Here is a 27286-nt window from a genome sequence, read left to right as displayed (position 1 = left end):
ATACACCACACTTCAGTTTCAGGACAATAAAACCGACGAACTTTTTAATCGACCGACTAATCCTACAGAATAAGTCTGCGTGTTAAAGAAGGGTTTCCTACACACGATGTAGTATGCATTATGCAGTATGCTATGTAACGAACGTTGCCCATACACTTTGTATAAGCTCTGTCCATCTATATATAATAAGCAAAATTTGCACTCGGGTGCCGGTTATTGCCAAGCACTTCATATCATCATCATCAGTCAATTTTTATATCCATCGGTATATATGACAGCGCGACAAACGAAACACAGAAAAAAAGAAAGCACAGGACGAATGCTGACTTCAAACTGAAATTCTTTATGTTTACAGTAGGACGAAGGCCGCTCTCAGGAGTCTTCAGTTACACCTGTCTTGCGCTAGATGATTCCAACTTGCCCCTGCAAATTTCTTCATTTCAATAAACCACCTAATTTTCAGCTACCTTCGACTGCGCTTCCCCTCCCTAGGCACTCATTCTGTAACACTAATAATCAACTGGTTACCTGCCCTATGCATTACAAGGCCTGGCCTGGTACGTGAATTTCTCCTAGGTACACTATAATACTGCCTATCTTCGCATGTTCTCTGACCCAAACTGCTTTCTTCCCGTCTATTAACGTTACGCCAAATATTTTGCATTTCATCGCTCTTTTTGCGGTAGTTAACACGTTATTTGAGCTTCTTTGTTAACCTTGAAGTTTCTGCCCAATATGTTACTATCGGTAGAATGCAGTGTAGTACACTTTTCAATGACAGTGGTAGGCTGCCAGGGAAGTTCTCATAATGCTTGCCATATACACTCAAACGCCTTTTAGCTCCGTATTCCGCCCGAACTTGCGCGACGTGACTGCACCCTTCTAGTCCGTCTATCGCTTGGCGTAGCATTCCGAATGCGTGCTCTTTCCTTATCGGAATGGCCAGCAGCCCACTTTCTGGTTTCTGCTGGTGTAATGAAACAATCGCGCACCATCTTTGTCAGTGCTCTCGTTTCAACCCGCAAAGAGCAGTACTCTCAGCCAGCCTAGACAAACTGGACAAGCGCCCAATGACAGAAAACAAGATCCTTGGAAATTGGCCTACTCGAACATCAGCGCGATCCGCTATGAAGGCGCTGCTGCGATGCTTAAAAGACACGGGACTTTCTGACACATTGTGACTGTACACTGTGTGACGTAGGATTGTACGGTGACACTGCGTAAGACTAGGAACGCCTTTGCGCGCTGCGTGACAGTGCCCACAAATAGTTCGTGTGTACGTGCGTGTGTGTGTGTGTGTGTGTAGTTTTCTTTTTCAAATATTTTGTCCTTCTCTCTCTCACCTATCTCATCCCCTTGCCCTTCCCCCAGTACAGGGTAGCCAATCGCAGATAATCTCTGGTTAACCCCCGTGTATTTCATTTGTCTTTCTCTCTCTCTCTCTCTAGTCTTCTGCAAATTTCCTTCTCAATATCAGGGACCCCTGTGAGTAACTGATCTAGATAAACGTACTCTTGCACAGACTCGAAGGCTCACTGACGATCAGGCATACTTGTTACCTTGCCAGGCTATAGAAAATTACCTGTGTATCCTGCATAATAGTGTTCAACCCTTACCTTACACTTTCCTGTTTAAGGCGCTGAATCATTTGTTGTAATTCATCTCCCTCCCTATTACATAAAGCTATTTAACATATAGACAACTTGTTGAAAGAAACATTTAAAAAATCGACAGAACCCATCTCACGATCGGAAATGTGGGTCACAGCGCTGTAAAACATGGACAAAAGTGAGACAACAGGACGAACGCTCGTCCTGTTGTCTCGGTCTTGTCCGTGCCTTCCAGTGCTGTACCTGCAGAAACCTACCAAACTTGTAACGTCGATACCAAACTAGAAATAGATGCCGAGCTTGTAACGTCGTTCTGGCCAGCACCGCCACGATGGGTAACGCGGGAGGTACTGCAAGATCACCTACTTACAGATCGGCGAAAACAAGCTTTCAGCCGCAGCATACGCTACCTCGCCTGACGATACGCAGAAGAGAGTCATACGCAGCATCCCTTCGTACGACACCGCTGAAGCCATTACGAGCAGCCCAGTCAACAAGTGAAGCCAAACGATTCTCCAGGCCAACTGAATAGGCACCACCAACTCGGTGCTCATCGTGCTACTTGCACAAGAAGAAAACTTAATTTTGCACTGCCTGCGGCTTAATTGATCACTGAGCGGTTATATGCCCAGCCCCACCGCGCAACAGATGCGCAACCTGCTACAAGGAGGACCCCCAACCTGACCGCACGTGTCAGCCATGCTGCTCTTTCTGTGGGCTAGCTCACTCCAGGGGGGACAAATCTGCACAAGGCGCTATCTCACCCTACGAGCGCTTCTCCGAATAGGCAGGAAGCAGACCCCAGCTACGTACTCTTAAATAAGTTGCGCCCACACTTTCGCAAGAACAACCCCAAAAAGATCCTCAACCTATAACCCGGAGCGGTTCCAAGAGCCCCACTCGCAACCGCTTGAGGAGCCGTTCAAGAAGTAAAGCCCGACGCACCTCATAACCCGGGAACAGCCAGGACGAGACAGCTCCCCGGCAGTCCACGAGAGTCAATTATCACTCGCAGGTAAGTTGGGAAGCTACAGCCTCCCGTACAAATTCGCAACCAAGTACCACACCGCAATCACACAATCCCATGACATCCGTGCTCAACCAGACGCCCAGTATAGTGCGGAACGACAGGCCCTTCACATGGTCATGAAAGAGCTTATTGCGCTACCACTAGATCTTCAGGAACTTCGGTTAGAGAATACGTTGCTTAAGCTGAAGCTCCAAATGTGGCATCCTCACAAGCCTGAGATGGAGCAACCGATAGCGCGAGGGAGTAGAAACAACATTACCTCGTGCCCGTCGAAGCGTAGGACAAATCATATTTATTTATTTTATTTAGAAGAATACTCCCAGCCTGAGTGCAAGGTTTTACGCAGGGGCAGGCGTGCAAAGCAAGCGAGACATTACATCATTTCATACATGGGATCATAACAAACATTGGTGTAATCTAATCACCATGACGACATACCAACACAAACTACCAAGTTTTGTAAGACAATATAGAACAGATAAAACGGAAACACATTACAAGGCAAGTGAATAAAGACAATGCAGCTTGATATCATGGTCTAAACCCCATTGAAAAACAAACCAAAAGCAAACAAAAAGCAAGTAACAATACGAAGAAAAAATGTCATAATAGCGCGTAAGAGAACAACGAAACATTTGTGCATTGTACGGTATCACTAGATAAGGCATTCCACTACCGAGCTGTTCTTGGGAAGGCCGACTCTAAGAATATTAGTCTCGCAGGGATATTCCTTAACCATTTTAGGGTGAAAAGAACGTGTTTTACGCGGGCTAGCAGTGTCGATGTAATGTGCTCTTTTAATACCTAGCTTGTCATGAAAAAGTAAGTAAAAATGCTTCATCGATCCCTGGTAACGCCTTGATGACAAGCTTTCCGACTGTGCATCAAGTAGGAGCTGCGTTGGTGATGCGTGCCAGTTATATGTGTTAAGGATGAATCTTGCCAATTTGCGCTGCACCTTTTCAAGTTTGGTGATGTTCTTCTGCGTGTAGCGGTCTCATATAGCGGTGGCGTATTCCAGTATCGGCCTAATATACGTATTATATGCTAACAGTTTTATGTGGCGTGTTGATTATGCCAGTGTTCTTTTCAGGTACCCAAGTTTTTTCATTGCCTTTTTTTCAATATATGCTATGTGCTCGTTCCATCTTAAGTCACTTGTAATTATTACTCCAAGTTATTTATAACATGATACTGCAACTAAGGCATGGGTGTTAAGGCGATATCTGAGGTGTAGCGGTTTCTTCTTGCGAATGACCGTCATTGCTACAGTCTTCTTGTGGTTTGTGGTCATTTGCCATGTTTTGTACCTTTCCTTTATTTTGGTCAAGGAAGTGTTTAAGCCAACCTGATCTTCGTAGCTAGAGATTTCATTGGAAATCACGCAGTCGTCTGAGAAGAGCCTGATTTTGACAGTGATTTCACCGGCAAAGGCATTAATGAAGATAAAAAGAAGTGGCCCAAGAACCGATCCTTGAGGGATTCGAGACTCAACTAAACAGATTTAGAGGACACATTATTATCTTAAAATTCTGACGACGGCACGAGAGATAAGCTTCTATCCACGCTAGCAGGGTATCATTTCTAAATAGTGATTTTAGCTTTAATAACAATTAGGGATGAGACACTCAATCGAAAGCTTTGTCGAAGTGTAAAAAAATAATGTCGACCTGGCTATGGTTGTCTAATGCTGCAGCGAGATCATGAACTATTTCAAGCAGTAAGTTTTTGTCGACAGCCCTTTTCGAAACCCGTGCTGCCGCATATCAATTACTTTGTTACTATCAAGAAAAGCGAAGATGTGTTTAGAAATGATATGCTCCAGTGATTTGGTACACGTGCACAGTAGTGAAATAGCTCTAAATGATGCGGGTTGCGACAGGTCGTTAGTTTTCGGGACAGGTGTTATTTGCGCGTATTTCCAATAGATTTGAACTTCAATGCAAGTCAGTGATTTGTTAGATATGAGAGTCAGGTATATTGCACACCATTCGCCATATTACTAAAAACTGTTTCATTTGCCATCTACACCAGGCGACTTCTTAGCATCTAGGTTTAGTAACAGCGAAAGTACACCTTCCTCTCGAACCAAAACGTTATGAATAGCCGCAAGATCATCATAGTGGTTAAAATATGGGTTTAAGCTTTACATACACTTGCGCTATTAATGCTGTGTTCCGTTTATTTGTTTGTCTCAGGGGAAAGTTCAGACCAATTTTAGACATCACAATCCTCCTAACGTGATTATGTTTATGCAGATCTGAAGACGGAAATTACCTTCCCCAACATAACCAACAAAGAAAGGCGACGAGTACTTTGCAGGGAGCCCGGAAACACTGTTCGCTTCTTTTTAATGCAAAATTTCTTGACGAGCCTACTTGAATAATAGCCTATCTATACTAGTTTGCCATCTTTTTCTTTCATTGGAATAGTTCGACAGCACGGAAGGAAGGTTTACTTATTTGCTTTGCTAGTCATGAACTCTGTTTTCTTTTGTAATTGTTTTGACCAACATTCTTTTGCCTAACGTTAATTTGGCCTCGTCCATTTTTTTCTTTAACGCATTATATTTATTTCCTTAGGTTTTTCTCCTTGATTGCCAAATATCGCGTACGTCCACGAATCCTAATTCACTAACATTTCTTGAAATCAGGGCCTGAGAGCTCGCTGTGAACAAGAAAGCTTCATAAATCATTTCGAAAGAAAACAACTGCGACGTTTGAGAGAACGCAGAAGCTCTTTCTTTAATTTATGCAGATCAATTCACCGATGCTTCCCATTCGCCCTTTGGAATATTCATTGCGATTCCTAATACAGCGGGAGTAACTGTACTCCTTTGCTACTCTAAATTTCTGCTGCCAGTCTTGTAGAATGTAGCCATGCATGGTGCAGCATAGCCTTCCTGTATTAACGCAGTGCATGACGGTCTTTACGCATGCTATCGATGCACCTAATTGGCCACTAAAGCGGGCGGCAAGATTCAGGCAAGTTCTGTCTTTATTCAGTCCGTGTGTTTCCTCTCTTCCTAGTTAACTTCTTGGGGTCGAGGAATGCTCTTTTCGGAAAATGCGGGCTGTGGCAGCCGTTATGTCTCCGATAACCTGGGTCACTTGTTCAACACAAGCGGACGCAGCGAACTGCCCAAAGTGTGCTGCTGCAGTAACTACAGCGGACATTCACTGCATGTTGTCGCTCTACCAAAGTACGAAGGCTACTGAACAGGGCATTTTCAGGGCTGCGATGCTACAAATGGATAGCACACAGTGTTATTCATACCCAGGAACTCCGGACATTTCGTTCAGTTTCCTTATTTTGCCACCACGTGGCGTATAGACCTGAAAGATGTCGAAAATCGCGCCATGACGTATGCCATGACGCAGAACTAAAGGAAACACAATAAAAAGAAGCACACCCTGAGACTGTCGCTTCCCCTCGCTACAAGGAAACGAGTGCCGCTCATGTATCAGCGTTCTCTCGAAGATGGCATACTACTTTCTTTACTGGCAATGAATCGACAATATTGCAAGACACCTGGCCAGACAGTGCGTTGGCATTCCGGAGAGATGACGGGGCGAATTAACGGCTCCCGCGAAGCTTCTGTTGAATATGTTTTTGTTGAGCTGTTTTTTTTTTAATATCAGTAACGTGGTGGCCATGGGCTTGCGGATACGTCAGGCTTCTGTTTCATTGGTTTCCCATAGATTCGGCGTGACCCATTGCCTAAAAAGCTTTAGCTTGGGCATCTCCGATGCCGACTACTCAAACACATCTAAAATGCAGGAATGCGATAATGAGAAAACCGCCGAACCAATATGAACCAAATATGTTGCACTTAAGAGGAAGCGTTAGCTCGGCTCCAACTCCGACGTGGCCTATTAAAATACATGTAAAACGCAAAAACCTTTCTCTGATATAACCACTGGAGCGATTTTAATGAAATTTGTTGCGCCAGATAGAAAAAGTTCAATTCCGGTTGCTGCTGAAGCGGATTCTGAATTAGGGCTTGAATTTTTTAAAGAATATATTAAAAAATTCGAAAGTTTGAAAAACATAGAAGAACGAAGTTAACAAATTAATAGTTCTGCATCAAGAACAGATATCGCGGTTCTGTAAACGGCATACACTAGATATATGAATGCGGGCAAATTTGAAATGTCATTTTATATCTTACATTTATTTGTTACGTTGTGTACAAGGGGTCTGCAAAAGCTGTATTTCCATGGTACTAGCTTTTTGAGACTGATGTGTGATATATCAATGTTGTCCGCTTTAGATGCACTATTATATGCAATTCACAGAATTGTGATAACATTCTTCATTGCTGAGTTACAGAGTTGTAAGCTCCAAAGCTTTGTTTTCTAAAAATTTGCAATCTTTGCAAATTTTTAATAAAGTATTGACGGCCTAAATAAAAGCTTCTACACAAATAGTCCCTAGACTTCCAGTTATCTTTTAAATGCAACAAACCTCGTCAAATTTTGTGCAGTGGTTGACGAGAAAAACGAGTTCCCTTTTTACATGTATTCAGATAAGAGCACTCGAGCTAAAGTGAGCGAATCAAAGTGAGCGAATAAACTTTTATTGGGGTCATTAAAATGCGATAAAATGTTCACCCGGCTAATCCCATGACGGGACTGACAGCTCTAGCCTGCCGGCCCAATCGCGGGCACGCTGTACGGCCAGGATTTGGTCTGCAAAGACGGGACTTCGCAGAAACGCGTCCCACTCTTCCTTGGTGAACTTCGGGCCCAACGACCCGCACTCCCAGAGCATGTGAGACAAAGTACCACCCTCACCACAGACTACGCAAGAACAATTCGGGTAAATCTCAAGATATATGCTGTTAAGGGGCGCCGGATTTGTGTAGGAGTTAGCTTGCAAGAGTCTGATCGTTACCGCCTGCGGCCTGCATAGCTTTGAATGAGGCGCCGGGAAAACCCTTCTCTCTAAGTAAAACAATTTAGTGATTTCATTGTGCATGATAGGAGCGTCTCTGTGTCCTGGGAGAGAGTCGCCCGATCCGACGGCAGCATCCAGTTGTTTTCTACTAACTTGGGACAATACGCATGTCCTCGAGGTCATAGTAGCTCCATCATCGTCATACAGTCATGATGATTCTGTTTTAGTCATGTAGTACTCGAACGCTGTCCTACCATCGTCGTAATTTAAGAAACTTCAGCAAATTGACGTCATACACTCATTACTATACCACTTTCGCAGTTCCATCGACGTCACTCTATCGTAATCATGCTGTCGTCGTTCCATAGGGGGGAAAGTCTACTTAACGGGGGGGGGGGCATATAGATAACTATTTGGAATTACTAAAATAAATCTAAGTAACAAAAAATTACTGGCAGTTGGAGTAATGCTACTGCTCTTTTCTTTAAGTTTTGGTGCATGATAGTTGGAGCACTTGTATAACTCACTCCGTAACCAAAATGGCGCCAAGCCGGATTAACCAGAAATGAGACTCAACAGCAGTCATGCGTTGCAGCGCTTATACTCGGACATACAGAAAAAGAAAAGGAGAGATGGATAGAGAGGCTGCAGTTTCACTGGAAAGGCAAAACAGTATTAGTTATAGTGAAGTATACGACAATTACACGAAGGAACATTGCACCATCGAGATACGCCAGATTCTTGGTGGTGCCAGAGGACTCAGGCTGTGAAACTGAACTTTCTCCTACTATGAGGTCTTGTAAATTCTCACATTCTCTGACGGGTGATGATATATATATATATATATATATATATCTTTTTCTGTATGTCCGAGTATAAGCTCTGCAACGCATGGCTGCTGTTGAGTCTCATTTCTGGTTAATCCGGCTTCGCGCCATTTTGGTTAACGAGTGAATTATACAAGTGCTCCAACTATCATGCACCACAACTTAAAGAAAAGAGCAGTAGCATTACTCCAACTGCCAGTAATTTTTTGTTACTTAGATTTATTTTAGCAATTCCAAATAATTATCTAAGTAGAGTCGGACGGTCCTTGATCAAAGTGTCAATGGGACATTTGTAGTCACCGCCAAATGACATTTCAGCGGTGTTTTAAGCGAGGTACTAATTGAGTTCAATTTTTTCCGACTCGCAACGAAACCTCACGAAATATGAAAAATACCACGTCACTGCGCTCCCACCCACATGATAGAGCAGTGCCTTCAAACGAGTTGCTCGAGAACAACTGCATTGCCTGTCGCAAACCCGGAGAGACAGCGCATAACCTTGATAATGGTACAGAACGAGCATCAACAGCACGTTTCACGTTTCGCAGCTCTTCCTTCCTCTGATTTTTACGGTACGCTAATTATCCGTCTCTCAAGGCTGGTACAGCGGGAAGCAAGGAAAACCAACTAGCTCAAACCATCACCCTTCTATCGCCAGATTCGCGTCTTGAAGTCGCCTGATCTTGCATAAGTTCTACTGTTCTACACTACAATATTCCATCACCAAGAGCTCGGCGCTTGTCATCACGTGTAAGCCAAAAAGCAGCTCGCCTTCTGAACGTATAGTCCGCGTCAAAAGCTTACGGAGCGCGCAACCTGAAAGAGCGGTCTATATACCTGCTCTCTATGCACGCAGCGTGGTATTCGGATTTCCAGCATGCACTGGTCTAGAGTAACCAACGGTTCTGCATAATTTTACTGGCTGCGGGCCTAACTGCGTCTAAAATGAACTTATTCTCAGAACTTCGCCGCGTAAGCTTTTGACGACGACTGGGCGAATTAGCACCTGTATATTCTTTATTCTTCCCAACATTTTTTCTAATGAATGGCCTTTCCAGCCAGAGTCTTGCAGTGCTCCTGCCTAACTAATCTTCAGGAGAGTCATAGCAAACGTGATGTATTGAATAAGACAACTCAACTCGCATGCACTATATCATTATTAGCATGATTGAGGTATAATAAATAAGTAAACAATTAAAGGATAATAAAATTGCCTATGAAATTTTACTAAAATGTCAAGACTTCTTCAAAACTTCGCCAACTCATCTCCTGTGCCTCATTAAGCTTTCGGGGAAAGTGAAAGGGCGATATTCGAGGACGAAACTGACGTGTCTTTTGTCACCACGGCAGAAGAGGGAATGAGTGGCTTAGTGAGACTCTATGTAAGGCTCAACCGCCATTGTGCTACTGAGGCGCAACTAACAAAAATTTTATATTTTTTTAGAGGCAGTCGCAAAAATGATAAATGATGCTCAGTGGGCGCTGGTGTGATCATAACAAAACCACCGGGCCGATGTTGGTCGTAAGCGATTCTAAGCGCACATTTATAGTAAACGCTCAATGCCCTTTCTCATGTTTGGCCAATTGTTCAAATACGTTCAATTTAGGCTACAAGAATACTCTCACAGAATAACGAAATAATTGCACCAGTAATTATATCACCGTTCTGTGACCTGACTGTGCAATAGAGAGAGTTAAGAACCGAAAAGCTGAATGCTATAGCATCTGTGGTGATTGTAGCCTAGGACAAGCTCTTCTTGCAGAACTTTTCAGGCATAACTCAAGAAGGGTCTGCGGTTGGAATAGTTCTCTCTTCTTACGCGACATGCTGCACTAGCACGTCACTGTATGCTTTCGCATAAAAAATTTCCCATACTCCCCTGCGTGGGTGGTGGTACAAAGATATCAAGACCTTTAGTACTTCCGAAATTTCGTGAAACTATATGAGAATGGTTCAAATGATAAACACGTGCACTCCATATTGAGGATATAATTTTCAGGTTTCGAGGTACCGGTTTGCATTAGGCAAACAAATATGTGCAATAATTCGGACGCCTTGATCTGCACCCAAGAGAAAGTACACAATAATCCTGCTTTGATATAATGCAACTGTACTTCGTCAAATAGCTTCAACTATACTCCTTTGTACGAATGCTACGACCGCGGCTTCTGGCGATTTTGCTACTTTTGCCTCTTTTATTTGCGAACACTGGACGCTAATTCTTTTTTCTGGTGCGTTCCAAGCAACACAAGAGTAACACAAACACGCCTTTCACATTACATAGCTGCAGTCGCAAAAATATTTTTTCGTAATATCTTTATAAATCTTCGCCTTAAGAAAGAAATGTACTTTCAAAACACGTTGTGGGGATTTATTGTGAAAAATAAGTTAGATCTAAAGTGCAAAGGAGGTTTGGAAGCACATTCGCTTGTTCACGAAAACAGCCAGCTATTTTTTGTATGAAAATGTTGGTGCAGATAGAAAGAAACCAAACAAGAACCGTAACTAAATGACCTGCATTTTGTAATGTCATCAGGCGGGAAACTGCCACACTAAGCAGTGGCAAAGCGATAAAAAAAACGGAAGGAGCAGCTGGATTCGAACCCACTAACCGGCGCTCGCGGTATCACTGATTGTGATCTACCTTTGTTCAAAGTGCTCGGCTATCACTTCGACCGGCTGCTACAGGCAAAAACCACGTTTATACAGCTACCACAATAAATTCCTCGTCGTTTTTGTGAAAACTGCGATTTTGGAACGACTTCTTTGCCATTTCAAGACCTTCTGCAACTAAGTGAAAGCAGAGTCATTGAAGCTCATAAAGCCCCGGGAATATACCATTCGATGAAATAGTTTAATTGAAAATGGCTTTTTACTAGTAAAAAATAAAGCCTAAAAAATCTGAAAGTTCCCTTAAATTCCCTTACTTCGAATTTCGCCCGCAATTTGGAACGGGTTTTCGGCCGTACGTAACGGTACCGTCTGCATGAAATGTCGGGCTACGGGCGCAGAGCCTATTTCCATGGGAATATTTTGAAAGATGGCTTCTATGCTCAGTTATTCGCGAAAAACGACGCTCTGCCATAGAAAACCGCGCATGTCTCCAGTGGCGGCCGCTAAACGCGCTGTTCGGCGATGTCCCTAATTTCTGGTCATGGGCGTTGACGCAAAGGCGATAAGCTCGAAGCCACTGCTGCAGTTTCAACACGATAAAGGCCTCCACACACTTATATAAAGACAGCGTTCTGCCACAGCGCTAACTGCTCGGTTCCATAAGTTGTAGATCTACAACAACGAAAACGTCAGTTATGCAGCGCACAGAGACTAGGTAAACCAGGAAATATACGGTAATGGAGTAGGGGTGGCGACGCCAATTTGAAGCACTCGCATATAAGAAGTGCGTGACGTCATTACTTTTGACTGCACTTACTAGGGCCTTGTTAATAGTTTATCGATAATTAAAATTAACCCGTTGCTCTAAATGAAACAAACATTCCACATCCTTAGTGCAGCGCACATTTACTGCGGAAAAACAGTCCGAACGCGCGAAAGTCACTTTGAAATTTATGACGCAAAACTGACGCACCGGCACAGCGGTTGACGTGCAAAACTTACATGGGCCTTCGTTTTTTTTCGCTTCTATCGAACATTTTAACACCAAATCAAAGAAAACAGAATTTTTCACGAATACTTCACAATAATAAATTTATTACCTGTCCGTCATTATTGTTCCTTTGCGTCGCGATGCAATTATCATTCTGTCGGGATAAATGTGCTCTCACGTTTCCCGCATCTGTTTCACACGGTTCACCCAGCCAATGTAATCACAAAATTATACGCCAGAAAATTGGGGACTCTGAAAACCGCATATTAACAGAGCTGAGCAGTTCGACAGTCCCACCGCTTAGGGGAACTCAGTGATGACATTTGCAAAAGTACTTACCTCCTTCTGGCCAACGAGCCCCCTTCTCAGATTTCATATTCGGGAACTTTTTTATTTTTATTACAGAAGCTATTCTCCTAATCGAATAACAAGAATAGGCCGTTCTCTATTGATGACTGCCTGGAAAAAAGGCGCACGATATGTCCCATAAAGCAAAAGGGATGAGCCTGCGTTTCTAACTTGAAATATCGAGCTGCAATCTTCCCAAGCCAGTAGAGAACAGCTGGAAAGAGTGGCACTTATCTTTACCTTCTCCTTTCCGAACTGTCGTACAATATTTTACAGTGATTTCTTTCCTGCTTCGTCCTTTTCGACCACCGTCAGTGGCTGCGCGAAGCTGCGCCCTAGCTATCTCTGGAACCGGACAGTAATCTAGTACGGAGGACAAATATAAAGAGAAACGAAGGAAAGAAGAGTTTAGTACGCACGCTAACCAAGCCTTCTTATCTCCCACAATGTCATCGTAAGCCAAGTCACAGTTTTGTTTAGCAGTAACAGTTATAGAAAAACAGGTTTGCAGCCCTTAAGGTAACAGCATATAAAGGGCTAAGCGTGTATAGGTGGCCCCGCAAGCAAGATGGAAAGCAATAGCACGCGCAATATGACGCTGTCTTTCACAACGTATCAGAGATACAGCACCATAACAAGGCGTACGTGACGTGAACGCAAAGTAGAATTAGGCAGCAAACTTCGTTTAGGTTTCATTGCTGGCCCTCGAGTCTCTGGGGGAATCCGTAGCTCTTTTCTCCCATCTTCGCACGCCGAATCTGAGATTAGTGCCACAATAGCCAAAATGCCAGACACGTACTAGCTTCTGTCAGGTCACTGCTGGAGATGGCTGTGACATTTCTGCAACTCTAAGAAGAAGTGTTAATGTGGAGATAAACTATAAGAGAAATGACTTTCAGCGCTTAATATGCTGAAATGCACCAATACGGTTTGGACGTTTTTCTGGATTCCAAATGACACTCATGTCTTACAGCAGGAGAACTGCCGCAGATTGCGTATTCCCGCATTGTTTATTCGTTTATTTCAGATTGGACGGCAAAGGCAATGTCTTATGCTGTCATCAAAAGAGAGAAATCAGGCCCAAGTTGAAACGTTTTATTGAAAAATTGGCAGTATTTTCTATTCTTAGGCAGAGGCAGATATAATCTAAATAATTTAAACTGAACGCGCCAAGTTGAACTGCTACCTAAAGCTGGTACAGCGCAATATATAAGGGAAGAAACAAACCGAGCCGGCCAGATGAAGGGACAGAACGCTGACTCCCAACTGGTTTATTGGCTTATTGGTTTAGTCATTTTGTTGGTTTATTTGTATTATTTATTTGTGAAGTGTTGTGACATCATGTCCAGATGCTTTCTGGTAGCTATATATTTCGTGCAACTTGCCAATAAACCAGTTGGAAGTCAGCGCTCTGTTCCTTCACCTCGCCGGCTCGGCTTGTCTCGTCCTTCCTATGTTGTGCTGTACCAGCTTTAGAATGCAATACCAACTCGCCCAATCCTCAACCCTGTCGAACTGCTTCCTCTGGGGCAGTTTGAGTCACTACAGTAAATCTTTGCAGCACGCAATTAACTGGAGTGCCAACTGAAACTTGTTTGGGACAATGTCTTGTGAGCGCTAGAAACACTGAAGCCTTAGAAAGTACAGTGCTCACAGAATTCAAAGCGTCACTTTCGGACTAACTAATACGCATACGTTTGTTCTCACCATCAAAATAACACTCTGCATTACCTTTAGTGACCACATTTACAGCAGCGTGACATGGTAGCCTTAAGCGATTGCGCATATGGAGTTTTCTAACTTCAATTTCTCAGTCAAGTTTCATTGCGTGAACTTTGTACTACGGCGTTATGCCGGTTGTCTTGTGGAGTTGAAAATTAGTCACCTGAAAATGAGGTGGCTTGTGGGCTGGTGACAACAACATAGTTTATTAGCCAATTTATGTATTCATATCGACGACCCATAAGGCTACGTGGTGCAAATAATTGTGCAATAGGCACAACTATTCGGCTATCACTTATTATGTTCTATAACGTCGGCAAAAAAAGAACAAATATTGTCAAGTTCCTCTGTGCCCAAGTTATAGAGCCATCAAAAATACGCGGTTTTTGAACTCGTGAGACCGGACAAGACATATGAGTGACAATGCAGAATTTTATATCATAAATTGTAATACTGACATTAGTTTTAGGTTATTAGATATCGGAAATCAGAATTCTATAAGGCTGGCGATGGCAACAATCACCGCTAATTTTGAAGCAGGTGTTGCTGCTAGCATCACAATCTTCACATGATGTGAACTCGATGCGCAATCATTTTTGTCGAATTGTAAGATTTTTGTGCTCGAGGGCACATTTTCATTCAAGGAAAGTCCTGTATCTCACTGCATCTTACTGATATCAAATTGTGCATACGCAATGCAGGTGTGTCGTGTATTCTATGAGATGCGTATTGATAGTGCCGCCATTTTTAATTTTTACCACTAAATATTTCGCTACCTTGCCCTCGTTGGCGTTTTTCTTCCTTTGATCCAGTTCTCTTTCACAAAACCTCATCTTAATACAAGTATGTCAAGCCAGATAAGTGCAAAGTAAGATAGTTCACCTATTTTGACGGTGGAGACCAGCTTTGAACAGTGATACTTTACGTTAAGATATTGATATGAGAAATAGAACAAGAAAGTCAATCAGGACATATTTTTCCTTTAGCCTGTACACAAGGGTATAGAGTATATATTTTGCTCATGCCGGATAGTGACATACATGACATGAATTCGTATCTATGGGCACGGTTAATGGCAGCGGCTTTAGCATGCCATGCACAGATGAGTTTATAATAATATCTTTCTTTTTAAGGCCTCATAGCTAAGGTTTAAATTTCATTGCAGTCGTTGATGCACTGACACTAAAAGTATGGCGGCAGAACCTATCACACGATGACTTTTGACGTTAATGCGTTAGCACTGAATCTATATGGCGACACAACGTATTGGAACAGTCGAAAAGAGGGATGTATGAGGCGTGTACTTCAGCGAGACTCCTCTTTCGCGCTCCCTACAACCCTCGGCGCCACCTATATAGTGCCGCCCCGCGAAGCATGCGTGCAGCCTCCGAAATGCGTGGCATGTAGGCGAGTGTGAACGCTGAGAGAGGCACCAGGCGGCCGCCGGGTTCCTCCAACGCACTTCTTTCTGGATACGTTGCGCAATCTAGTAGCACTACGGCGATGTGTCGGCAGCGCGTCGTGTCGTTGATGAGGGTGTAGCAACAATATTTATGTTCAGCCATTGCGTACGAGATCCCCTCCCACACACACACACACACACACACACACACACACACACACACACAAACACACACACACACACACACACACACACACACACACACACACACACACACACACACACACACACACACACACACACACACACACACACACACACACACACACACAGACACACACACACACGCACAAGCACATGCACCCCCCCCACACACACACACGCACAGAAAGCCCTGGCATCCTACCAAATTCGCAATCGCCAGGGAAATTTTGTTTATGTGGGTGAAATGATGGTGATTTATGAAGCAATATGCGAGCCTACTGCTGTAAAGCCCGAGTTATTTCTTTAAGTTTATTTAGGAGACGCTTGAAATTGGCATTTTCCTCCCCATTGCCCCGTTGGAGGAAACGGCTGCAAAGAAAGGAAAAGAGGTGGTTAGCGGCATATGGCCGACGGGCCTTCTTGACGAGCGAAACACAAAGAGATAATTGGTTGTCAGCGGCGGGTGCCTGTCGCAGTGACGGCGCCAAAATGAGACAGGTGCACGGCTCATGACACTTGCCGTTTATATATGCGTAGGGGAGATTACTCGCAACCGCATGTACTACAAGCGAGTCGGCTGGCACTGAGCGATCGCGGGGGAGGGGGGGGGGGGAGGACGACACAAGAGGTCTGAATTGGGGCCCTACTTTTCCTAATTTTCGTGTATGACCTATCCAGTAACATTTCATCGAAGGTTTGCCTATTCGCGTGTGACTGTGTAATTTACTAGAAAATAGATAACCAAAAAGATGTTGCCTTACTACAGACCGATTTAAATAACATCCTTGCCTGGTGCCAAACATAGAACATGAAATTAAACATTTCAAAATGCAAATTATTGCGCGTATCTCGCCCCTCATTAGCATGTCCACACTATCATCTTGCTAATACATCTGTTGAGTTTGTTTCATCTTACAAAAATCTCGGCGTTCATATCTGTATTAACCTGTCATGAAAGCATCATGTAAGGCACATCATTGCCAAAGCTAACCGTTCGCTTAGGTATTTTCGATACATTTCTATCTGGCATCCTCACCACTTAAAAAGCTTCTATACACCACTTACATCCGTCCGTCAGTTGAATACGCGTCATCTATCTGGAATCCTGGTGGTACTACTCGGATAAACGAACTTGAAAGTGTGAAGAATCGTTCCATTCGCTTCATCTTATCCAATTATGACCGCACAGCCAGTGTTACCATAATGAAGTCACTGCTTAACCTTCTGGAACTTACCATTCGGCGTAAAATATCCCGGCTCACTCTTTTTCATAAAATTTACTATCACAATAATCACCTTCATGAACAGTTCACTAAAGCGCCTCCTTTCATATCGACTAGAATGGACCACCTGGAAAACGTTGATGTTGATCGTTGCAGAACGGTGACCTATTCACACGTATTTTTACCTCAAACCGTCTCCGAGTAGAATCAGCTGCCGGAAGCAGCTACGGCTATTACGGATACATCGCGCTTTAAGAGTTTTTTGGAATAATATGTTTAACATTGCCTCGTTATTTGTACTCAATTTGTTCTTCTGTTTTAGCCTATCTTCTTTATTTTTAGATATTGTAGTTACCATGCTTTTACTTAGTTGCAACTGCAAATTTTTTTTATTCATTTGTCCATTCTTCAGGCTCCTTATTCTTAATGTATCTTTTTTCCAGCTTTCCTCTGTAATGTGCAAACCCTGAGGGTAAAATAAATAAATAAATAAATAAATAAAAACTGACCTCAAGAAGAGTAAATATCGTTGCTTCATCACGTCCACATCCTGCGGTCGTTCTGACAGCAAAACTAAGAGGTTCGAGACCGCCACTGGCTCCTCATTTGCGCGGGCCAGGCGGCTCATCGGCACGGTACGCGTGAACGTCATAACCATTATTCACTGCGCGCGCCGTCCCTATTGTCTCCATTGTGGGAACCCATTTCTGAGATCGTGGCCAATTGACCATCGTGGGAACCCTTTTCTGAACGAGTGCTTACTTGACAAGTGTAGGCGAGCCTAAAGCGCGGCATTACTACGCTATCTGTTTTTCCAAAGGGTGTACGCGATTACGAGCGGGGGACGGGGCGACAGCCTCTCCCTTGTTGCGTCTTTTGTATGTTGTTTTCAGGGGCCGGAGCAAACACCTTAAACTGAGGTAGAAGAAAGAGGGCGTAGACGGGGCCCAATGCTCGAATAACCGATGGACTAATCACAAGACGATGCTAAAGAAGGATTGGTGATTCGTATGCCGGGGAACCATACTCAAGACCACTCGGTGGCGATGGGGCTGTAAATGTTAGGGCGGTGCACCGATGGACACAAAACATGGCCGTATTGGCCCGACCAAGCGTTCTGGACTCAACGTGAAGTGCTATGCATCATCGGCTTTGCCGGTATGGGGACGCCCTATGTCTTTCAGTTGCACCTCGTACATGGATGCGTAATATGTTGCAAAAAAAGTTGTAAATACGAATTGTCTTCGAGCTTCATCTCTGTCAGCTTCCAGCCATCAGAAGCCTCCAGCAAATCTATCGCCGCTATCCTTAGCGGCAGTACTCTCACTAACGTAGAGTCTGTAGCGGGGCGTCTCGAAGGCCCAAGGGGAGAAGCAACATCCGCGTCTTAGAGCGGCAGAAAGAAGAACCTTGGATATTTACTCAACGTATCCAAAATTTAAAATGGTCTACACTACTTGCAAGCGCAGGAGATGGCGCACTTCCTTGAACACTGAAAAGCGCCTTAGAACACAAGAATTTCCGAGTGCGCAGTTCGCCTGCGCGAACTACGAACTCCACGTAACCTTAATTTTGCGTTTGTGCTGTGTCAACCAGCGCACCTCCGGCTCCCTTCTTTCCTTTACCCTTTATTTTTCCCTTTTCCCTCTATTATTTATCATGGAGCCCAAAGAAGGCCCCTGAGCTCACAGTTGAAGAAAGACGTGTTTGCGATCCCAACCTATTTCTATTAAACCGCCTTGTTCTTTGAAAGCGACAGCACTTCCCTTCTCTTGGCACCAATTCGATAACTCTACCTGCACTAGTGCACGTTAGAAAACTGATTATTGCTATTTGGTGTGCTGTGTTTCATCACTATCTCTTGCTATGGGTGCTTTGTTAGTGTTATACGCGCTGCTCTATAAGTCAGAAGGATGTAGTAGGAAATGAGCGGTGCTTACCGTGAGCTTGAGTGTCTTGGCGCGTGCTCTGGGTAGAAGCGGGTGGGCCTGTGCGCAACGCCGCAGAGTCGGTAGCGGTCCCTTGCCGTTGGCCTTGAAGCTGGCACCAATCTGGTCCCTGTCTTTTGAGCCGGCCGCCACGAGAAAGCCGGCGCCATCCGGTGCCGAGGCAGTCCAAACCACCCGCAGCAGACGCAGATAGCAGGCCGATATGAGTAGGCCCGGCACGACCAGGATGTACAGCGTTAGCCAGGAGAAGTAAAGCTGACGCTGCCAGTGACGCGTGTAGCCAACGCTCAGGCACTCCATGTGGGGCTGACCGGAGACGGTCACCCCTGTTTGTACCTGCGGGAGGGAAATAAAAGGCCACTATATCGTCAAATGGGGCGACCTTCGGCCGCATGATCCACATCAGGTGCATTTTGTTCTCGCGTAGGAAGCTGACGCAAGTTGACTGTACGCATTTGAATAGTTACGGTAGAACTTATCTTGCGATCGCTGTCGAAGGTAATGCGAATATTAATCGAGCAATGTAGCGACAGACCATATTCCAGAAGTCACGCTTATTTACCAAGTGCAGTGGTAATTCGGGTATTTTAGATGCGTCGACTATGTGCCGCATATTCCGATATCGTTCCACTTTGCCATGGCACTCGCTTGCCAAGGTAACCCTTGGTCATGGAGGCATGACGGTGACTGCATGACGCCAACGTAGTGACAGTGGAATGACGAAGAAGATGTGCACTTCATTAATAGATTACCCACTGCAGGGCGTCGGCCCCAAGTAGGTGGGGAGTTTAAAAATTACCGACATAATACAAAAACCGACGAGGGAAACTGTTTCGAGATAAGTGTAATAACTGAGATACACAACACAAAATGACAACCATGAAATCTGTTTCAAGAGTAGAGCAATAATATGCAGTACAACAGAAACCAATAAAAACAGCAAGGGCATCTGTTTCTAGATTAGTGCCGTGGTAGCGCTACAATAAGAGAGTTATGAAGAGCCGGAACAGTACTACTTTGATGTGGTAAGAGATGATAATAATAATAATAATAATAATAATAATAATAATAATAATAATAATAATAATAATAATAATAATAATAATAATAATAATAATAATAATAATAATAATGCCTTTATTTGTGTCAAATGTAGGGTACACAACATTGGAGGCCAGCAGTAAAAGTTGTCATAAATGACAGCTTGACAAAGCCGCAGGCCCCCGTGCACTTGACAGCAGCATAGGGCGCTTGAAAAAGAAAAGAAACATCAGAAAAAAGAAACAAGCACAATACACAGTACAGTACATAATACACCCTGATGAATAAGTTACATTTTCCGGAAATAGAAACACAGTTATCGTGATATAAGGCAGAAATCAATGACAGAACGGATACCGTGAACCAATTTAAAAAAAAAAATTCATACGAAAGTTTAGCTTACTAAAGTAACAAAGAAAGACTAATTCACTACAATTCAAATTACCATTCAAAATACAATTCAAAAATACAAGTTATAAATACAATTCACCCATCAGGTGGAAATAACATCCACGCATATACAATAAAAATGGGTAATCAAAACATGATCACTTGGAATAAGGAGAAAGGACTTAATTAAAATAGAAGCAGCTTGAGAACAATGATAACGGAATAGGGATAGAAAGAAGAGTAACGTAATTGCAGATTGTCAGTGACAGTCAAAGACATCATCATTCGGACATATAATATTTTTGGAGTTCTTTAAATGTATATATTTCCAGCTGTATATTTTCTCTAATCAGTTTATTTAATAATTTCAGCAACTAATTTTCAAGTGTTTGAAGACCATATGTTGTGCGGTGTCTTTTCACATTCCAGTATTCGTTGTAACGGGCGCCATGGCTAGGGGCGTCACTATGTAGGTTCGCTAACTGTTTTAAGAATGTGCCGCTGTTCTCCATTTCCCGTTTATAAAGCTTACTTATAGTCGGTAATCGTATACCATCATAATAGACATAACGCTGTATTTTGAAAATATTTCATGTGTGTGAAAACGACTGTGCACATTTTCTACAGTACCCAGAAGCATTTTTTGAAATATTTGGAGCTCTTTTATTTTTCTTCGTTGTACACGCCGACCCTAATTGACAGTAGTTGATTGACTAAAAAATTGATTGATTAGTGATAGTTGATTGACAGTATATGTTGACTAAAAAGATGTCTGAATTAGTTTGTTCCAATAAGCCTGCAATGCAATAAACCTCCAATGTCTGCAAGATAAGAATACGTATACGTAATTGTCACTTCTAGCAAAATAATGTGCTAGAGAGTTAGCCTGATGGAGCCTTGTGAGCCTGATTACTAAGGCTGATAGACACGGTGATGGATCTATCGCAAGTTAGTGATTAAGAAGCAGCGAAAGTAAATAAATTTTGAACAGTATTCAACGCTTTGTGAGAAAGGAATGGCATTGGCTTTGATTATTTCCTGCAGATTGTCAAATCATGAGAATTTTCTGTATATAAACAGCGCTTATTTCCTCTTTCTTCTTTCAAGGTGCTTTATGTTTAGTGGAGTATATGGATTCTACACTTTACTCGCGTAACTAATTCCTGTCTGATTAACGAGACAAGTTTAATATTGCTTGAGGCGGTTTGAAGTTTTAGGATGCAGAGCTTGCTAAAGGTGTTCATGAGCAAAGAATATTAATAGTACGTGCATTGCAGCATAAGTATTTCAGCATAAATACCTAAGTATTTGTAACTGTCAACTTCATATATATATATATATATATATATATATATATATATATATATATATATATATATATATATATATATGTTGGCCCGGCGTACTTTACGAAGCGGTGCCCCGTCTCAGACTAATGGCAAGAAACTTCTTACCCTTGGCTACCGGCACTTTCTCGACCGCGCAAATCCCCACGTGATGTGGACTTGTGTGTTTCCTTTCTCTGATTGCAATCATTTTTCATGTGCTTTTCTTCGGAAGCACTGAGGAGCGATTTCTTGCCGCTGCACATTCGCTACTCGTATATGGCCATTAGTGTGCTGGCTCAAGTACGACTGCCTTGTCCCGATTTCGCCACGCCGTCTCTGCACAATCCAGAAGTTTTCTGACCATGCAATTCCTTTTTTTCTGCAATTACGCTTGTCTTGTTCTCCTTACCAGTAGTCGTCACCCTCTTCGTTGGACGTCGTTAGAAGTGCTCTTGAGCAGGGTCGTGACCTTTGCTGAAGGAGTGTTGAGAGGCTCACTCTGATTTCTTACGTAGGACCCTTAGTTACTTTCAATTATTGGCTTCCCTTACTTTCTTTGGCGGTTAGCGTCCTTTGTTCAACATTTCCTCTACAAAGCTCTACACGCTTAAGTCTGACCCCGTAGACTGCGGCGATGTGTATGCCGTCAAAACCCGCGATGGAATCGTCGTCTTCACAGTGCACATTTCGCCGGGAACTTCCAAGGCCGACGTAGAGCGGTTCATGCGAACGCACTTCGTGGTGTTGGCGATTGATAACTCTACGCCTTTCGTCATCGTGGTGGACTTTAACGTCGACAATTCGAGACATGAAAACAAGCGGTTTGTAGACTTTGTCTTTGAAGAGTTTGTACTAAAGTGTTACACTGAAAAGAAATTACCAACCACCATACGTGACTCGTGCGTCGACCTAACGTTGGCGAAGAACGTGGCAACTGTCAAAACCGAAAACCTCAGTGTGTACCACAGCGATCATAAAGCCGTCGTGAAAGTCGTCGTGCAATTAGTGGTTGTACACTGAATTTACGGCATACTCATTTCATTCGTTAGACTAGAATAGGTTAAGTGGATGGTAACAGCTTCGCTGGCAATCCACCTTCACAGAGTGGATTGGGCCGTCAAAAAAAAATTTTTTTAAGCCGGAAGACCGGACCGGTTGTTAGTAGGCGAGCCGGTATAAGGTCATCCTTTACGAAAAGTCAACCATCTCATGAAACGGCGTCAAAACTAGTACGTCCATTCACGCCGTGTGCGATCCCGTAATTGCCACAGTTTCCCATTCGTCTCAAGGGTCACACAAGTGGAGGTGTACGCTTATGTTGAGGGAGGTGAAGCGCGCTTTAGTCAACGATTGTTTTTTATTCTTATAAGTTACAAGGCGAATCAATAAAGAAACCCAAAGGGAAGAGAGGAGGGCTTACATTAAGAAAACTGAACGCCATTGTTGGCGTAGACAACAAGGCGATCATTTTGACCGTAGTATAAAATATTCTATTACATTTTCTTGCGATAGCAATTTAATGGTGATTTCTGATCATTAATCAACTCGAGTTTAGTGGTGTCTTTGCATTGAGAACGTTGTGTATGCAAAACCTACGCATAGCAAACCTAAACGGTCTGCCGTAACGGAACGCGGCAGACGTGGCTGATGAGTGTACTCAGTCCCACCATGAGATTTAGAGGTTCGAAAAAAACAACTTTGATAAGCGCACCCATTATCTAAATATAATCGTGCCAGTGTTGTCAGTTAAGGCGAGACCTATCGAAGAACTGCTATGCGTGCCAAACTCTATCACGTAACCTCGAGTTCCAATGAAACGGAACACCTTTATTTCGGTTGATTGCGGACGGAATATCGAACTAGTGGCTGTGCCATAACTGCGACAAATATTTCGGCCAAAAACCGGGTCATATGTGAGCCAAGGGAATATTCACGACAAGATTACCTTTTCTGTGCACCTGCTATGTGGTGTTTTCCTGTAATTGAGGCCCGCTAGAATACCAGGAAATACCCTTCTTTTCCGCCAAGGAAATTTTCACAAGATTTTCTTGTCCGTGCGTCTGATATTCAGTCTTTTCCTGTGACTGAGGCCCAGTATAATAGCAGGAATTACCCTTCTTTCCCGCCAAGTGAATATTAAGGACGCGACTCCCTCTTTAGTGCGCCTGCTATGTGTTCTTCACTTGTAATTGAGGCCCAGTGGAACTGCAGGAAATGCCCTTGTTCCCCGCCAATAGAATATTCACAACAAGATTCTCTTTTCCAGACGCCTGCTACGTTGTATTTCCCTGTAATTGAGACCCAGTGCAGGAAATACTCTTTTTCCCGCCATAATTATCTCGTCACAAATATTTCTTGAGTTTGTTAAGCAAGCTCATAGGAATGCACATGTTTGCGATTCAATGACGAAGGATAAAATGAATGAAAATAAATGTGGCTGAGTCCTTTTTGATATAAATCTGTATCACACGAAAGCGAAATGTGTCTTCACAGCAGCTGTTGCATGTTCATTGTACGTGAACAATTACGCTGCTAGTAGCCACGAGCAACAGCGTACCACTAAACCGGTAACCGGTATCCTCGACAATTGCCACACAAGCGAAGGTTGTCGAACGACTCGCGACCGGGAAACATCACCCGGAGACGCCGCACAACATTCGCCGTATCACTGCGCAAATCCACCATAATCTACAGGAGTTCGCAAACCGTACAAGCGAAACCGAATGATTTGTTAGTAAATCGCTTCGTGGACTCACGATCCGCTGGAGCGAAGGGCGGAGGATTTGTAGCTCAGTGACGATGTTGCAGCTTTGATTGGCACGCGTTGTCTTGTTGGTGAGAGGCGTCTTGCTGCCCAGTCACTTCGGCGAAGGTAGGGGCATTATGGTCCGGCTCCGTAATATCTTGGGCAGCGAGTTTACTTGCGACGCGCTCGGCTTCAGGAATACGAGTGGCAGAGTTCGCAGCGCATGCCGTGAACGCGCTAAGGCATTCTGATTTACGCTAGCATGCGCCTCGCCGCACCAAAGCGAAATTCACCCGCCGACGTCGATGCCTTTCCGCGCCGCTGAGCGCAGTAGCTTTCTTTTGTGGTCACGTGCCATCGCAAGTGAAGCGGCAGGCAACGTGTAAGCACTCCGGGTGCATGTTGAAGCTGCACACCGTAGGCGACGAGGCGGCACCGGTTAATGCGACGCCAAAGATAAACCATGTGCGGAAACTGCGCCGTCACCTTTGCAGAAGGTCTACACCGCTTACACCAGGCTACACCGCGTGCACCACCTACACCAGGCTACAGAGAGTTGGAGCCTCCGTTGTGCTGAGAATACCGAAGAGCTCACTCTCTGCGCTCGTTAGTGTGATGATGCAGTACTTCGCTTCACCGCAACTAGATGGCGGCGCCATCCCTGTCAAGAGAGCATATTTTACGCCTTCATCGCGACGTCACATCCGTTACAGGAAGTTGACAGTGGACCGCGGCATAAAACACTTTTGTGTTAAAATAAGCATTGGTAGATAGTATGGTCTGGCCCGCTATTGGGACAACGTGTTTCAGAGAAATATGACCTCTATAGCGGCTATAGCGCTACGCTAATAAATTAGTCTTCGCCTTTGATGGACCTTCAATAATTAGACGTCCAACCGCTCGTCTCTGAAGAGAATTTCCAGGATTTAGGGGCTCACGCATTCTTAACTATAGCGCAACACCAAGCGCCAATATCAACTTTCCCAAACCGCCACCTTTGTGAACCTTGCAGAAAGTGCTTTACCTTTCTTCGAACAGACGCTCACCTCGACGAAGATGAAGAGCTGTGGAATGGCGAAGATGAAGGCGAGGGCCCAGGATGTGACCAGCATGGCCTTTGCGCGACGCAGACCCGATCGCGACTCGAGCGGTCGGCAGATGGCCGCGTACCGGTCGTAGCTCATCGAAGCCAAGATGAAGGTCGTCGAGGCGAGGGTGACCATCTGCACGTACACGACCAGCTTGCAGCCCAAGGCACCCAGAACCCAACTGCCGGATACCTGGAAGATTTGACGTTCATGTGATGGTTTAGCATAGATAGTGCAAAGTGAGAAAATTATAGCATAACCGAAATTACGCGAAAGTGCAGTAAAAAACCAAATAAACCTTGACGGCGAGCAGTGACGGAGTAGAATCAACCAAAGTATGCCGCTGTGGTGCAAAAGGATTGGGAAAGATATTCGCCGCGTAAGAGGGCAGTCACAGTGCACTTTGGTGTACACTAATGCCGGATAAACATCAGCCTTCGTCTTCTGCCGTTCAGGAAATGGTATTATAAAGCGCCGCTATAAAAGTAGGTAGACAACTAAACGCTGCCGCAACATCTCGGAACCAAGACAAGGGCTGCGTAGGCAAGACTTCAGAATAATATAGCGCGTGTAGCACCATGAGATGCTGAACTAAGAGCAGAAATTAGGCACCGAACTCGAATTCTCGATATAAAGATGAAATAATGTAGGCAAATGTTGGACCTGAGGCAGGAAATGTGGTATAGAGAGCAGGTAACTTCTCGAAATATGATATTAAAAGAAGATCAAAGAAACGCGTATGCAGTGGATCCCAGAAATTACGTCAAGAAATATACTGCGTAAGCTGATTGTTATGGCTCAAAAGATATTGCAAATGCTTCTCAACGTCGTCGAAGATTCGACAAGCACCACATCATTATGTATTAACGAGTCATATGGGGGTAGAATACACATCTACACCGATGGTTCGGTCTCACCTTCCACCTCTTCAGGTGCCGTTGTCATTCCGGCTACGAAAACCACAGTGAAATTCCAACTGTCATGCATGAAAAAATTAACGGCGGCAAAGCTTGCTGCCCTGCGTGCTGCTGTCAAATATTTCCTGCAGCCGATACCTCAGAAATGGGTCATCTTTTGTGACTCTAAGGAAGCACTTTAGAGTCTGCATTTTGCCTTGTATCATAGGACTCATGGACAGCTGACATATGAAATAAGAGAAGACCACCATCAAGCTATCGCTAAATGGCATGAAATTATATTCCAGTGGCGACCTGGACATACCGACATTGCTGGTAACGTCCTCGCTGACGAAGCCGCTCGGTATGCCCATCTGGAAGCCCGACCAGTTCCAATCCCTTTATCCAGAACTAACGCTGCAAGCAAGCTTCATACCCTGGCTAAAGTTTAGGTATGACAGACTAATGCTGGTCTTCTCCCAGCATTCCGAAGTGTCATCTTCGTAGGCTTCATCCATCCTTAAAGCAACAAGTGCCATGAAAAGTTTCCGCTAGGAGGTGACAGTATTGTGCCGCCTTTGGCTCGGGGTGGCATTTACGAAGGCCTACTCGTCCCATATTGGAATGGGGGATAAGCCCATGTGCGACCCTTGTCGAACCATAGAAACAATTAAACGCATCCTACAATGTCGAGCGCGAAGTTCTCCGGACAGCAGTCAACCAGCTGGACCCTAGACCATTTTCGAAAATGAAGATCCTTGGACCATGGCCGTATGCGTCGATGGCACAGAAAGCCACGATTGCGTTGTGGAAATACCCCAAGTCGACAGGCCTTGGTAAGATTGTGCAGACTCGGTGCGAACCTTCAAATGTGCGGGAAACTGTGCTCTCTCTCTCTCTTCTCGCCCCCATACCCCTTTCCCCAGTGCAGAATATCAAACCGGACGTGCATCTGGTTAATCTCCTTGCCTTTCCTCT

At 44.1% G+C, this 27286-nt stretch overlaps 1 protein-coding gene across 1 annotated transcript in view; it reads right to left on the bottom strand.

The window, feature by feature from the left end:
- The window catches only part of LOC142577872 (gonadotropin-releasing hormone II receptor-like), a 127709-nt gene that overhangs the window by 3365 nt on the left and 97058 nt on the right, over positions 1–27286 (bottom strand). The window contains exons 3-4 of the mRNA XM_075687304.1: positions 25371–25604; positions 18811–19155 (exon numbers count right to left, since the gene is read on the bottom strand). Coding sequence (XP_075543419.1) covers positions 18811–19155; positions 25371–25604 — 579 coding nt within the window. The remainder of the gene's footprint in view (positions 1–18810; positions 19156–25370; positions 25605–27286) is intronic.

The sequence above is a fragment of the Dermacentor variabilis genome, chromosome 4 (assembly GCF_050947875.1).
Source record: "Dermacentor variabilis isolate Ectoservices chromosome 4, ASM5094787v1, whole genome shotgun sequence".
Classification (NCBI taxonomy): Eukaryota; Metazoa; Arthropoda; class Arachnida; order Ixodida; family Ixodidae; genus Dermacentor; species Dermacentor variabilis.
The sequence above is the reverse complement of the archived record's forward strand: the minus strand, read 5'-3'. Positions and strand labels throughout refer to the sequence as shown.